This window comes from Engystomops pustulosus, chromosome 6 (assembly GCF_040894005.1).
Source record: "Engystomops pustulosus chromosome 6, aEngPut4.maternal, whole genome shotgun sequence".
NCBI lineage: Eukaryota > Metazoa > Chordata > Amphibia > Anura > Leptodactylidae > Engystomops > Engystomops pustulosus.
The window spans coordinates 67,983,587-67,995,998 of NC_092416.1; the positions used below are offsets into that span (position 1 = coordinate 67,983,587).

A 12,412-nucleotide genomic window follows, 5' to 3' on the forward strand; every position below is an offset into this window, starting at 1 on the left:
GCTCCCGGTCCTGGCGGCGGCTTCCGAACCTCGGTGACAGCTCCCCTCTTCTTTCTTCACTGGCGGCTCCCGGTCTCTTTTCTTTTTCACTAGCCGGCAGTCGCGTCCATGCGACTTGCCAGCGGGCGCACACTATGATGCGGCAGTGTCACCGCCGATGACGTCATCAGCGGCGACAGCGCCGCATCATAGTGTGCGCCCACCCACAGATCGCATGGACGCGACTGCCGGCTAGTGAAGAAAGAAAAGAGACCGGGAGCCGCCAGTGAAGAAAGAAGAGGGGAGCGGAGCCGCTGCCAAGAATCGGGAGCTGCCGCCGAGGATCCGGACACCGGAGGGTGAGTATTATTATTTTTTTTTTTTGCCCCTTTATGTTTGCCCCTTAGTTGACTCGTGTATAAGCCGAGGTGAGGTTTTTCAGCAAATTTTTTGTGCTGAAAATCTCGGCTTATACACGAGTATATACGGTAATTTGGTTTAATCTGACCATAGCACCTTCTTCCACATGTTTGGTGTCTCCCAGGTGGCTTGTGGTAAACTTTAAATAAGACCTTTTATGGATATCTTTGAGAAATGGTTTTCTTCTTGCCATTCTCCCAGATTTGTGCAGCTTACGACTGGTTGTTGGCCTATGGACAGACTCTCCCACCTCAACTGTATATCTCTGCAGTTCATCCAGAAATATTTTTGTATCCAAATCCATCTTTAAAAGACATCTATCACCAGGATAAAGACTGTATGCGAATGAGCCTGAAGGGCTCCAGGTGCCATTAACACCTATGAGGCATACAGTCCTTCATTCCGGTGGTAGATGCCCTTTAAACTTCTCCACAATAGTATCACAGACCTGCCAGGTGTTTTCCTTGGTCTTCATGATGCTCTCTACATTTTAAATAGAACGTTGAGACTACCACAGAACAGATGCATTAATACAGAGATTTGATTACACACAGGTAGATTATATTTCTCATCATCAATCAGGACAACATTGGATCATTCAGAGATCCTCACTGAACTTCTGGAGTAAGTTTGCTCCACTGAAAGTAGAGGGGCCAAATTATATTGCATGTCCTACTTTTCAGTTAATTATCTTTTTAAAAACTTTAAAATATCAATAAATTTTGTTCTACTTCCCATCTGTGTCGCACTTGTTGATGATTCTTCATCAAAAAATTACAATTTAATATCTTTATGTTTGAAGACTGAAATGTGGCAAAAGGTAGAAAAGTTTGAGGTGGCTGAATACTTTTGCCAGTCACAGTAGGTCTACGGCCATCTCCTTTGTTTTATCAGCAATAAGGTTGTTTGCTCTCACTCCATTGCATAAAGTTGTTGACGGCTTTCCTGGCACCTGCTTGAACCAGAGGAACTTGGAGCAGGCAACTCCTCTCCCTGAAGCAGCAACTTCATCATTACCACTAGCAGCACCAGAACCAGTGTGGTCACTGTACCTAAATTCCTGCTTTCCTCAGTTTAAAAGACCTGCAGTACCATTTGTGGATATAGGTCAAAATATAACAACGACACAACAATGTAGTTGTCAGTACCTGTTCAGTAACAGCGCGCAACCACAACCAGGCTTGGCGCTAGCTGTCAGTGGTTGTGAACTCACCCTACGACGTCCCTGTGGGCTAAGGCCCTGCCTAAAGCAGATAAACCGCCCTAATAAGGGCGAACCCACTATCAGGAACCTAACTGACGGTCCTTGAGCGACCCTACAAGATGACAGGAAAAACTTACTTCGTCTTGAAGCTGCTGGATGGTGGAGCGGACAGGTAACCAGAATGCAGGAATAGACAAGCGTACACACTGGTGCACAAAATACTAACACAGGTCTGAGACAGGGAAAGTGGAATAATACTAGGAGGTAAACAATACTGAGGGACAAACAATAGATACAGGACTTCAGGTGGGTTATACACAGGTCAGGTCCAGATACAGCCAGACAAGCAGAGACAGGTCAAGATCAAAATGGCTGCAAAAGTACAGAATCAGATACAAAACACAGAACACCAAACAAGACAGCAAAAGCACCAGACACACAGGTAAGACCTGAACTAGATACTCAGACAAGACAAGACTAAAAATAACCAGCCAGGTATGATGGAAATGGGCAGGTATATAAAGCCCTTCCCGGACACACCTCCAGCAGCACACTGGGGGAACTGTCCTTCAGGCTAGTAACCCCTGCTGGGCAGGGCTGAAATGCAAGGAGCAGGGTGTTGCTCAGTTAATCCAAACACAAGCAGTAAGCCACAGTTCACACACAAATAAACGCAACCTATTAAGCCAACTGTGGATAGTGTGACATTTGGGCACAGAGGTTACAGTAGTACTGTATGACACAAATAGGTCTAAGAGTGATAGTGTAAGTTAACACTGATGAAAATACTAAATCTAAATCTAAGACTGGTATTTTAACTTAACACCAGATCATACCACAACTGCAACAGCCCCTTTAAGATTTTAAACTATACTGTGACAGCCCCATTAAGATCTTGATGGAACTGCAAGCTATTCTGCAAAGGTACCTTTAAGATTTTGATGGAACTGCAAACTATACTAAAACAGCCACTTTAAGATTTTAATAGAACTGCAAACTACACTGCAACAGCCTCCATATGATTTTGATGAAACTGCAAACTCTTCTCCAGTGGCCCCTTTAAGATTTCGATGGAACTGCAATCTAAACTGAGTTTGTGCCTTTAAGATATTGGTGAATGATGCTGTATGTCTGCTGCTGTAAAATAGAAGCCTATCAGTAAATGAATGTAGTTCTTTACAGTGCCCTTAGGGTAATTATTTCAGATATCCACCTGTCCCTAATCACAGCAGCCTCCAGTTCCTATCTAAGTGCAATTATTGGTATTTAAGAAGTCCCTGTCTGAATAATTAAAGTTATGAAGCGCTGCAACCACTTCTGTTTGTAATAGTGTCTGGACATCTGATCCTGATTTTGTACAGCCTGACCAATTCCAGCCATGCCCACAGAGGACATGCCTGTGGTTGCTAAGGGGCCTCAGGCTGGTTGATTGGCTGCTCAGCAGTCAATCAACCAGCTTGGTGTTTTCCCCCCAGACACAATCCCAAAGCATGGACAACAGTAAATTTTCAGCTTTTGGGGGTTGTGGGTGCCACACCTACCAAATTTGTTACAGAACAGAACTTTGCAATTGTAGTCCACTCATCACTAATGATTATGCTACTGGCATTAAGATAACAATGATTATTGATGTCCATCCTCTGAAACTCAATCTTTATTTACAGCATTGTTTATTTCAACTACAGGTGTCCTATTCATATCAATAATTCCCAAGGCTTTGTCTAACTACATCTGGTAAATATTCTACAAAAACTGAACTTTGCTATCCATGCTGTTACCTGAATCAATTAACTGTCCAGGGAACATTATACTGTAAGTGACTGTGCTTTCAGGGAACAGTAGGGAGATACTGCAAAGGTCACCAAGGAATCAAATTATCCAGTGAGAAATGGTTGCTGATGCAAAAGAATTGATACCTGTGAAGAAGATGACAGACTGGACCAGTACAAAGGGAGAAGGCAAAAGCTGCAACCTCATATGCAAAGCGAGTGATGGCAGCCCTATTGTCCAGTGTATTTATTGCTGTTCTATATTTATGTGTCAATGTGTTGTAATTCACTGCCACTTTATATTTACATTTTTAGTACAGAACTTTCATGTACATGTTTAAATGTGTGCTATATTCATTTTAGGTGTATATTTATATATGCAGTATATTTGTCGGAGGTAGGCCAAATTGTAAATAATCTCATAGCAGTTGGCTTCTTATATTCTGTATGTTTCTCATGATTCTTTTCTCCTCAAACAGCTTAAAGGCTATAATCAGCCCTGACTGCACTGTGCGCATCCTAAGATTTTACGTTGGTGGGCATAATTTTGTGTGTCTTCCTGGGACATGAAAAGGCCTCAACCTGGCCATGGTGGAGGGCATTGGAAAAATAGTTGAACATTTGATTTTGCATTCCAGTGTTGCATCGGTACAAGCAAGGACAATGCAAGGACGTTCCCTCTGCAGGCCAAACAGCTGCTCCAGAACTGTAATAGTTATACAGTAATGGCAGGGCCCTGCATTATATTTCTATACTGTGTGCAAACCTTGGGATCCTGCCAACATACGGCACGTTTACATGGGCAGCACGTGCTTGTGTAAAACAGTCCTTAAGCTGCTAGAGTTTGGAGCTTAGATGTTATATTGAGGCAGCCACACAGTCCCCTGGGGGGAGACCATTGGTTTATACTCTATTTTCTCTATAGAACAGTATTCATCTGGCTTCCCCTAGTAATCCCCCAAAAATGTATTGTTATTGCATTTGTAATACAATGTATTTTTCTAAAAGCCCTATGTTCCCACTATAACAGTAAAATTGGTAAAACATTCTTTCTCAATATGTTAATCTCATTTAGTAAAATTTTGATTGCAACACAAATGGACAGAAACAGTTAAATGTAATGTCTTCATTTTATTATATCATTTAAATAAAGCAAATAGAGAAAAAAGCAGCAATACCTTGCTTATTCGGTTAAATGATTGTGAATGTGAAACCTACCATTAAGGATCTACCTGTTAAAGGGGTTATCCGGGTTTAAATTTTTTTTTATGTCCGGGCTGGGGAGGGCTAGTTAAACATAATAAACATGTACTTACCCCCTCCGGCGCCGCCGTTGTCCCGCGCCGCGGTCACTTCGATCTGTGCCCCCGTTTGTTTACAGGGGCACGGAAGCGCTGAGAGATGGTGCGCATGGGAGCTTCCGGCCGGCCGGAAGCTCCCTGTGCGCCGGTGTAATGAAACCGGCGCACAGAGAAGACGGGCCGCGGCGCGGGACATCGGCAGCACCGGAGGAGGTAAGTACATGTTTATTATGTTTAACTAGTCCTCCCCAGCCCGGACATAAAAAAAAATTAAACCCGGATAACCCCTTTAAGGTAGATCAAGTGGCAGGTTCATTTAATGAATAGATCCGAGCCATTTTTAGGGCTAATCCTTCACCCCCCCCCCCCCCTATACTTAATATTTTAAGACACTAATATGAAAATTTCTGAAAGAGGCTACTGGAGCGTGCCCTACAGGCATCTTTCAATCCTTCTACTATGACACGTTCAGCGTGCAGCAATAAAGAGTCCGCGCTGAACCAGGAGTCCACTCTTCCATGCTCTGCATAGCGTATCTATGCAGAACTGGTGACTGCTTTGGAGCCGAGTACGCACAGCTGGCGGCTCTGCATAGATAGTTTATGCAAACGTGAATGAGTGTGCGCAGCTACAAGGAGCTGCATCCTGAACATGTTGTAGTAGCAGGATTGAAAGAGGCTACTGGGGCGTGGAGAATCTGCGCTGTGTAGCTTCAACTCCAGCTACTCCACGCCCCTGTAGCCTCTTTAAGAAATTTGCATATTTGGGGCATAAATTAACAATTAGCCCTTTAAAGGGTACCTTAATAGGTGGATCCGTAATGGTAGGTTTCCTTCAATGTAGATAATTTCAACATCTAGATCTATAAAAGGAAACATGGGCAGGAAACAGTTAAATCTGACTGGTATAGACCCATGGAATGCTTTCTCAAAATTCATAACAGTGCTAAATTCTTTACAAAGTGCCCAGTTTAACTTTATTTGTTCTGGCTAAGTTTTGTCCACCACCATTGGAGAAAATCTTGTCCATTTGTTCTTACATAGACAATCCCTTTAAGGAGCAGAATCTCCTGTATCTCCATGTGCTACAAATAGAAGTTATAATAGTAGTAATCTTCACCCTCAAGCTAAAGAGAAACTGAAAATGAGAGATGAAGCTGGTAGAGGAGACAGCTGCTAATAATCATGATGCAACTTATTTAATGGCCAAAAATACACTTGACAACATCATCTTTCAGAAAAATCATCTGAAAGTGTTGTTCTCAGACCTATTTCTCCTTGTGAGCTACAATGAAAATGATCCCCTTATAGTCAGAAAGATCACTCACATTTGATCTCTTTTTAACCTCACAGAAATCAATTGTAAAACCTTCTCCTACTAGAACTTTCCTAGCAAAAGCCACATCATATCTGAAATAATGAAACTTGTGTCCCCCAACTGTATAATATGTTGCATCTATTACTCCAAATAAAATTAGGTGTCCTCCAGGTTTTAACAACTTTGAGAACTTCCTGAAATATCTGACATAATCATCCTGGTCTTTGCTGATAGCATCCAGGAGCACAGCAGTGACGATACAATCCGCTGGTGGTAAATCTATTGGTTCTGTAATATTTTCTTTATTAAGGTTACATTTCACAACATGTTGCAGCGCGGATCTCACTTTTTTTTCTTTGTCTTCCAACTGGTGACTGAAAGAAATGGAAGAAATTAAGAAAGTTATTATCTTGCAGTCAACATTAATAGGGCAGCATGGAAGTTAGTCATATGTTCTGGAATATTGGCTTTAATATTTGTGCATATTGGTGAATTTAACCAAGTCTGTAAGTGGTGTTTAAACCAAATGACCAGGTTCTTTCATAGCAGAGGGGCAACTTTACTTCAGTCTGCAACTATCTGCATCATCCTAAACGATTGCAGTGTCCTCCAAGAGTTATAGTAGAACCAAGCTTTATAATATAACCTTCTTCATTATGTCTTTTCATTATGCAATTGCCAATCTATTCCCAGTTTAACCTGTACAATCATGACACTTGGTGTCATGTCCTCACCAACCAGAGCATTGCTATTCCTCCCCAAGTCTCCAGTTAGAGGGCGTTGGGTGGAGATGTGCATGTGGGCCCTTCACAGCCTGCGCCCCCTCATCTCTTTTTACTGCAGCAGCAGTTGGGGTAGAGAAGGGGAGGCAGGTCACAGCAGAAGATCAAGCACAGAGTACACAAAGAGGAAGCATAGGGATGTGTTGAACCTTATGTCTGGCCTATGATAGCATCCTGCCATCTGGAATATCCTCCCGCATGGATGACAGTCTACACTGTAGGTAACTATATGTGAGATATGTGTGTGATGCATGCATGTGTTTGTATATATGTGTGGGACTTATTTTCGTATTAAAAGGGGAATGTGGCGCACACAATTGAATTTTGTCGCAATCGCGCCAGCTTTCATGCAACAGAAATCCAGGGGCGTGCCGTTGGTCGATCCGAAGGATTTGTACTGAGCGTGGGATTTAACATTGGAATTTGTGTTGCAAGCCAAGCCCTTACATGCATCGGGAAGAAGAAGGTGAACTCCAGCGGACCAGAGCGGGGAGTGACACATGCAGGATATCAGGCGCAGGATCAACGTGGATCGCAGCACAGTGCATCATTGTCGGAAATTGCGATTCGGACAGGTAAGTAAAAGTGCCCTAGTGTCTTACATAAATAAAAGATGCACTAGGTCTTATTTTCAGGGGATATCTTATAGTTCCATGAAAAAATGTTCACATTTTGCAGTTATGCCATCACATACACTCACCGGCCACTTTATTAGGGACACCATGCTAGTAACGGGTTGGACCTCCTTTTGCCTTCAGAACTGCCTCAATTCTTCGTGGCATAGATTCAAAAAGGTGCTGGAAGCATTCCTCAGAGATTTTGGTCCATATTGACATGATGGCATCACACAATTGCCGCAGATTTGTTGGCTGCACATCCATGATGCGAATCTCCCGTTCCACCACATCCCAAAGATGCTATATTGGATTGAGATCTGGTGACTGTGTATGCCATTTGAGTACAGTGAACTCATTGTCATGTTCAAGAAACCAGTCTGAGATGATTCCAGCTTTATGACATGGGGCATTATCCTGCTGAAAGTAGCCATCATATGTTGGGTACATTGTGGTCATAAAGGGATGGACATGGTCAGCAACAATACTCAGGTAGGCTGTGGCGTTGCAATGATGCTCAATTGGTACCAAGGGGCCCAAAGAGTGCCAAGAAAATATTCCCCACACCATGACACCACCATCATTGTCGGAAATTGCGATTCGGACAGGTAAGTAAAAATGCCCTAGTGTCTTACATAAATAAAAGATGCACTAGGTCTTATTTTCAGGGGATATCTTATAGTTCCATGAAAAAATGTTCACATTTTGCAGTTATGCCATCACATACACTCACCGGCCACTTTATTAGGGACACCATGCTAGTAACGGGTTGGACCCCCTTTTGCCTTCAGAACTGCCTCAATTCTTCGTGGCATAGATTCAAAAAGGTGCTGGAAGCATTCCTCAGAGATTTTGGTCCATATTGACATGATGGCATCACACAATTGCTGCAGATTTGTCGGCTGCACATCCATGATGCGAATCTCCCGTTCCACCACATCCCAAAGATGCTATATTGGATTGAGATCTGGTGACTGTGGAGGCCATTTGAGTATAGTGAACTCATTGTCATGTTCAAGAAACCAGTCTGAGATGATTCCAGCTTTATGACATGGCGCATTATCCTGCTGAAAGTAGCCATCAGATGTTGGGTACATTGTGGTCATAAAGGGATGGACATGGTCAGCAACAATAATCAGGTAGGCTGTGGCGTTGCAATGATGCTCAATTGGTACCAAGGGGCCCAAAGAGTGCCAAGAAAATATTCCCCACACCATGACACCACCACCACCTGAACCGTTGATACAAGGCAGGATGGATCCATGCTTTCATGTTGTTGACGCCAAATTATGACCCTACCATCCGAATGTCGCAGCAGAAATCGAGACTCATCAGACCAGGCAACGTTTTTCCAATCTTCTACTGTCCAATTTCGATGAGCTTGTGCAAATTGTAGCCTCAGTTTCCTGTTCTTAGCTGAAAGGAGTGGCACCCGATGTGGTCTTCTACTGCTGTAGCCCATCTACCTCAAAGTTCGACATACTGTGCATTCAGAGATGCTCTTCTGCCTACCTTGGTTGTAACGGGTGGCGATTTGAGTCACTGTTGCCTCGAACCAGTCTGCTCGAACCAGTCTGCCCATTCTCCTCTGACCTCTGGCATCAACAAGGCAATTCCGCCCATAGAACTGACTCTCACTGGATGTTTTTTCTTTTTCGGACCATTCTCTGTAAACCTTAGAGATGGTTGTGCGTAAAAATCCCAGTAGATCAGCAGTTTCTGAAATACTCAGACCAGCCCTTCTAGCACCAATAACCATGCCACGTTCAAAGGCACTCAAATCACCTTTCTTCCCCATACTGATGCTCGGTTTGAACTGCAGGAGATTGTCTTGACCATGTTTACATGCCTAAATGCACTGAGTTGCCGCCATGTGATTGGCTGATTAGAAATTAAGTGTTAACGAGCAGTTGGACAGGTGTACCTAATAAAGTGGCCGGTGAGTGTACATCAGCATAACCAGTAAAGATGGGCAAATTTGTTGAAATTCTGTTTGACCCGAATCAAATTTTTTTTAAAAATTTGACTCAAAGCAAACCGGATCATGACGAATCACATTAAAAAACAGGTATTTCCTGGCTGCAGAGGGTGTTGTAGAACATTGTGCCATGCTTAAATATGTATAGGGAGCATGGTTTGGTCTTCAAACAATGCTGTGTTTAGGTATGATACGAACATGACAACCGCCGTTCTTAGAATTGCTTCACTCTTCAATTCTATGAGCACTTACAGAGGCCAACTTCACCAAATAAGTGAAGTGGGAATGCAGCTTGACAAGGTAACGTCTGTGCCAGCTTGAAAGGACTGAGCTTAGGGCCAAGATCCCACTATAACATCAAAGCGTGCACTCTTTTTGCATCAGATGATTTCATAGATTACGACAGAACCTGTTCTGTTAGACGCGGATACATGTAGAAACCCCCCAAAAGAGTGCAGATGTCACTAATCATTTTGCCCTTCATTCCATCCCTCAGTGTCCGCTTTTAATCGGTCAATAATCCATTATCAGTATTGCTAAACCCAAAAACAAACAGGAGTGGATCCAAAACAGAGATGACCAGTAAATGGGATATTTGCATGTCCTCTGTGTTCTGTATCCACTCCTGGCTTTTGGCTATCAATCCTGAGGCTTTTCATTTCTTCTGACAGATGAAATGAAGGGGAAAACTAAACATAGCGCCAACATCATAAAGTGGTGGACAGTGAAAACAGCAGTATGGAAATCCCTGGGTGTTCCAGGGAGACAGCGGTCAGTTGGCAGCAGCATGAGTAGGCTGCAGAGTAGCACAATGACAAATTATGGAGGTGGAGGAAACATGATAGGCCACAGAGTGGCACAATGACAAAGTGTAGAGATGGCAGCAGCATGAGGTAAGAGAGTAGCACAATGACAAATTCTTTAGGTGGCAGCAACATGGTAGGCCACAGATTTTTTTATAAATAATTTTATTGTTAGATACAAAATTTAGCATTACAACAAGTACATCATAAAATGAATATTTGCCATCTCATAATTTCATACAGCCTGTGTCACCATAACATTAATGATACGGCTTATTACACATCAATTCTTAGGCTTCCTCTTGCACTTGATATAATTACCACTTAAAATTACAACATCTTTTTTTTCCCCGTTATTCCCTTCAAGTTCCCTACCACCCCTCTTTCCAAACGACAGGTAAGTCCTAGAAGCCCATATTGTGGACTATCTCCATCTTCATATGCTTTACCTTGCACTATCATGATCTACTCAGGTGACCTAATTCCTATCTCTAACTGCCTAATCATCCGTTACTCTTATGTAATTCAGTTTATTTCTCCATTGGTGAAACTTAGGTGGATCTTTATTTTTCCAATTAAACAGGATCGATTTGCGTGCCATCAACAACCCTTTCATCCCTTCCCATATTCCTTTTTTTGTGCCAATTACCCCAATTTTGGTTCCAAGAATACAATTTTTAGCATTATATGGTACTATACAACCCGTAGATACTTTTATGCCTTCAAGAATGGATTCAAAGTACCGCACCAACTTTGGGCACCACCACATCATGTGTATTAGGTCAGCATCTACCAGTTCACATTTTGGACATTTTTCTTTTTCATGGCGACCAAATTTATTTAAGAATTTTGGAGTATAGTGCACTTAATGAGTTAAGAATATTTGAGATATCCTGTATGACAAGTTCTTCGTAGTATATTTAATCATAGATAGTGAGTCATTCCACCCCTTTTCTGACAGGTCAAGTAGGTCTATTTTCCATTTCTCATAACAGTATGGGACCTTACGCTTTTTCAATATCTAAACCTAAATCTAACGCAGTTTTGAGGTCAGACCTTTAGAGTCCTTCTGGGATCTAAGTATATTAAGGATGGGGTGTTGTACCTCCCTAAAATCCACCCTCGTTAGTGACGCACCAAAGGCATACCTGAGCTGGGCATATTGTAACCAATCCCCACTCTCCATACCAGTTTGCTGGGACAACTCTGCCAAAGTTTTAAATCTATTCCCTTCGACAACCTGGCGTATCCATGGGGGCCATTGTCCACTCCCCCTCACCCCAAAGTGGTGTCTCCGCTATATAACTTTCCCATTCTAAATTTAACTTTATTTTTTCCCACACCCATTGCATTAATCTAAACAGCGGGTAGTGCTCCTTAAATTCTTCTTTAATCAAAATTCTTGCTTCTCATATACTCCATATATTATATCCCTCCAAAAATTCATAGTGTCTCCCAAGTGTGTACCTAATTTTCCCTATATCGCAACCTATAATGTTTTGCAATAGTGAAGCTATAAAATATTTACTAAAGTCAGGGATAGCTAATCCTCCTCCGTCAAATGGTGCATATAGTTTCTTAAGACTCACCCGTGCCTTTTTACCCCCCCAAACCAAGTCTCTTATTAAATTATCTATCATCTTAAATCCTTTTTTTACTATCACTATGGGGCTATTCGGTAGAACAAAAAGGGCCATGGGCAACATTACCATCTTGCAGATGACCACCCTTGCTGCCATGGGAAGATTCATTTTTTTTCCATATTTCTATTTTATCCTTAATTTTTGTGAGCATAGTCCTTACATTCAGAGCCATATAATCTTTTAGGTTTTTACTGATCACTATTCCTAGATATTTTAATTTGGAAACTGTTAAGGAGGTCGCACTTGTTTCGGACGCCATCTTGACTACTGTCCGCCATCTTAGATACAGCGGCCATGTTCCCTGACCATTGTCAAGTTAATGTCATGATTCAAACTTCATTTTATGTAACCTGTTTGCCTGCCTGTCAGCTAATACCCTTTGACATTTAATGAGAAGCCAGTCTGTCCTCGATGCTGCATGATATTATGATTCTGGAGCCACTTATCATCTCCTTCTCAGCAAACTAGTATAAACAATATCTGTGTAAAAGGTCTCTGAGAACTGAGCACAATTAATTAACTTTTTTCCCAGAATGTGCTGATGACCAATAGGTTTGGAGTATACTATTCACACCCCTTTGATGACTCTTCTGTCTGATATA

At 42.2% G+C, this 12,412-nt stretch overlaps 1 protein-coding gene across 1 annotated transcript in view; it reads right to left on the minus strand.

Annotated features, from left to right (window-relative positions):
• Positions 1-4,931: 4,931 nt before the first annotated feature.
• LOC140135217 (nicotinamide N-methyltransferase-like) overlaps positions 4,932-12,412 on the minus strand; it is a 65,713-nt gene continuing 58,232 nt past the window's right edge. The window contains exon 3 of the mRNA XM_072156391.1: positions 4,932-6,364. Within this exon, the coding sequence (XP_072012492.1) occupies positions 5,941-6,364 (424 nt within the window). The 3' untranslated portion in view covers positions 4,932-5,940. The remainder of the gene's footprint in view (positions 6,365-12,412) is intronic.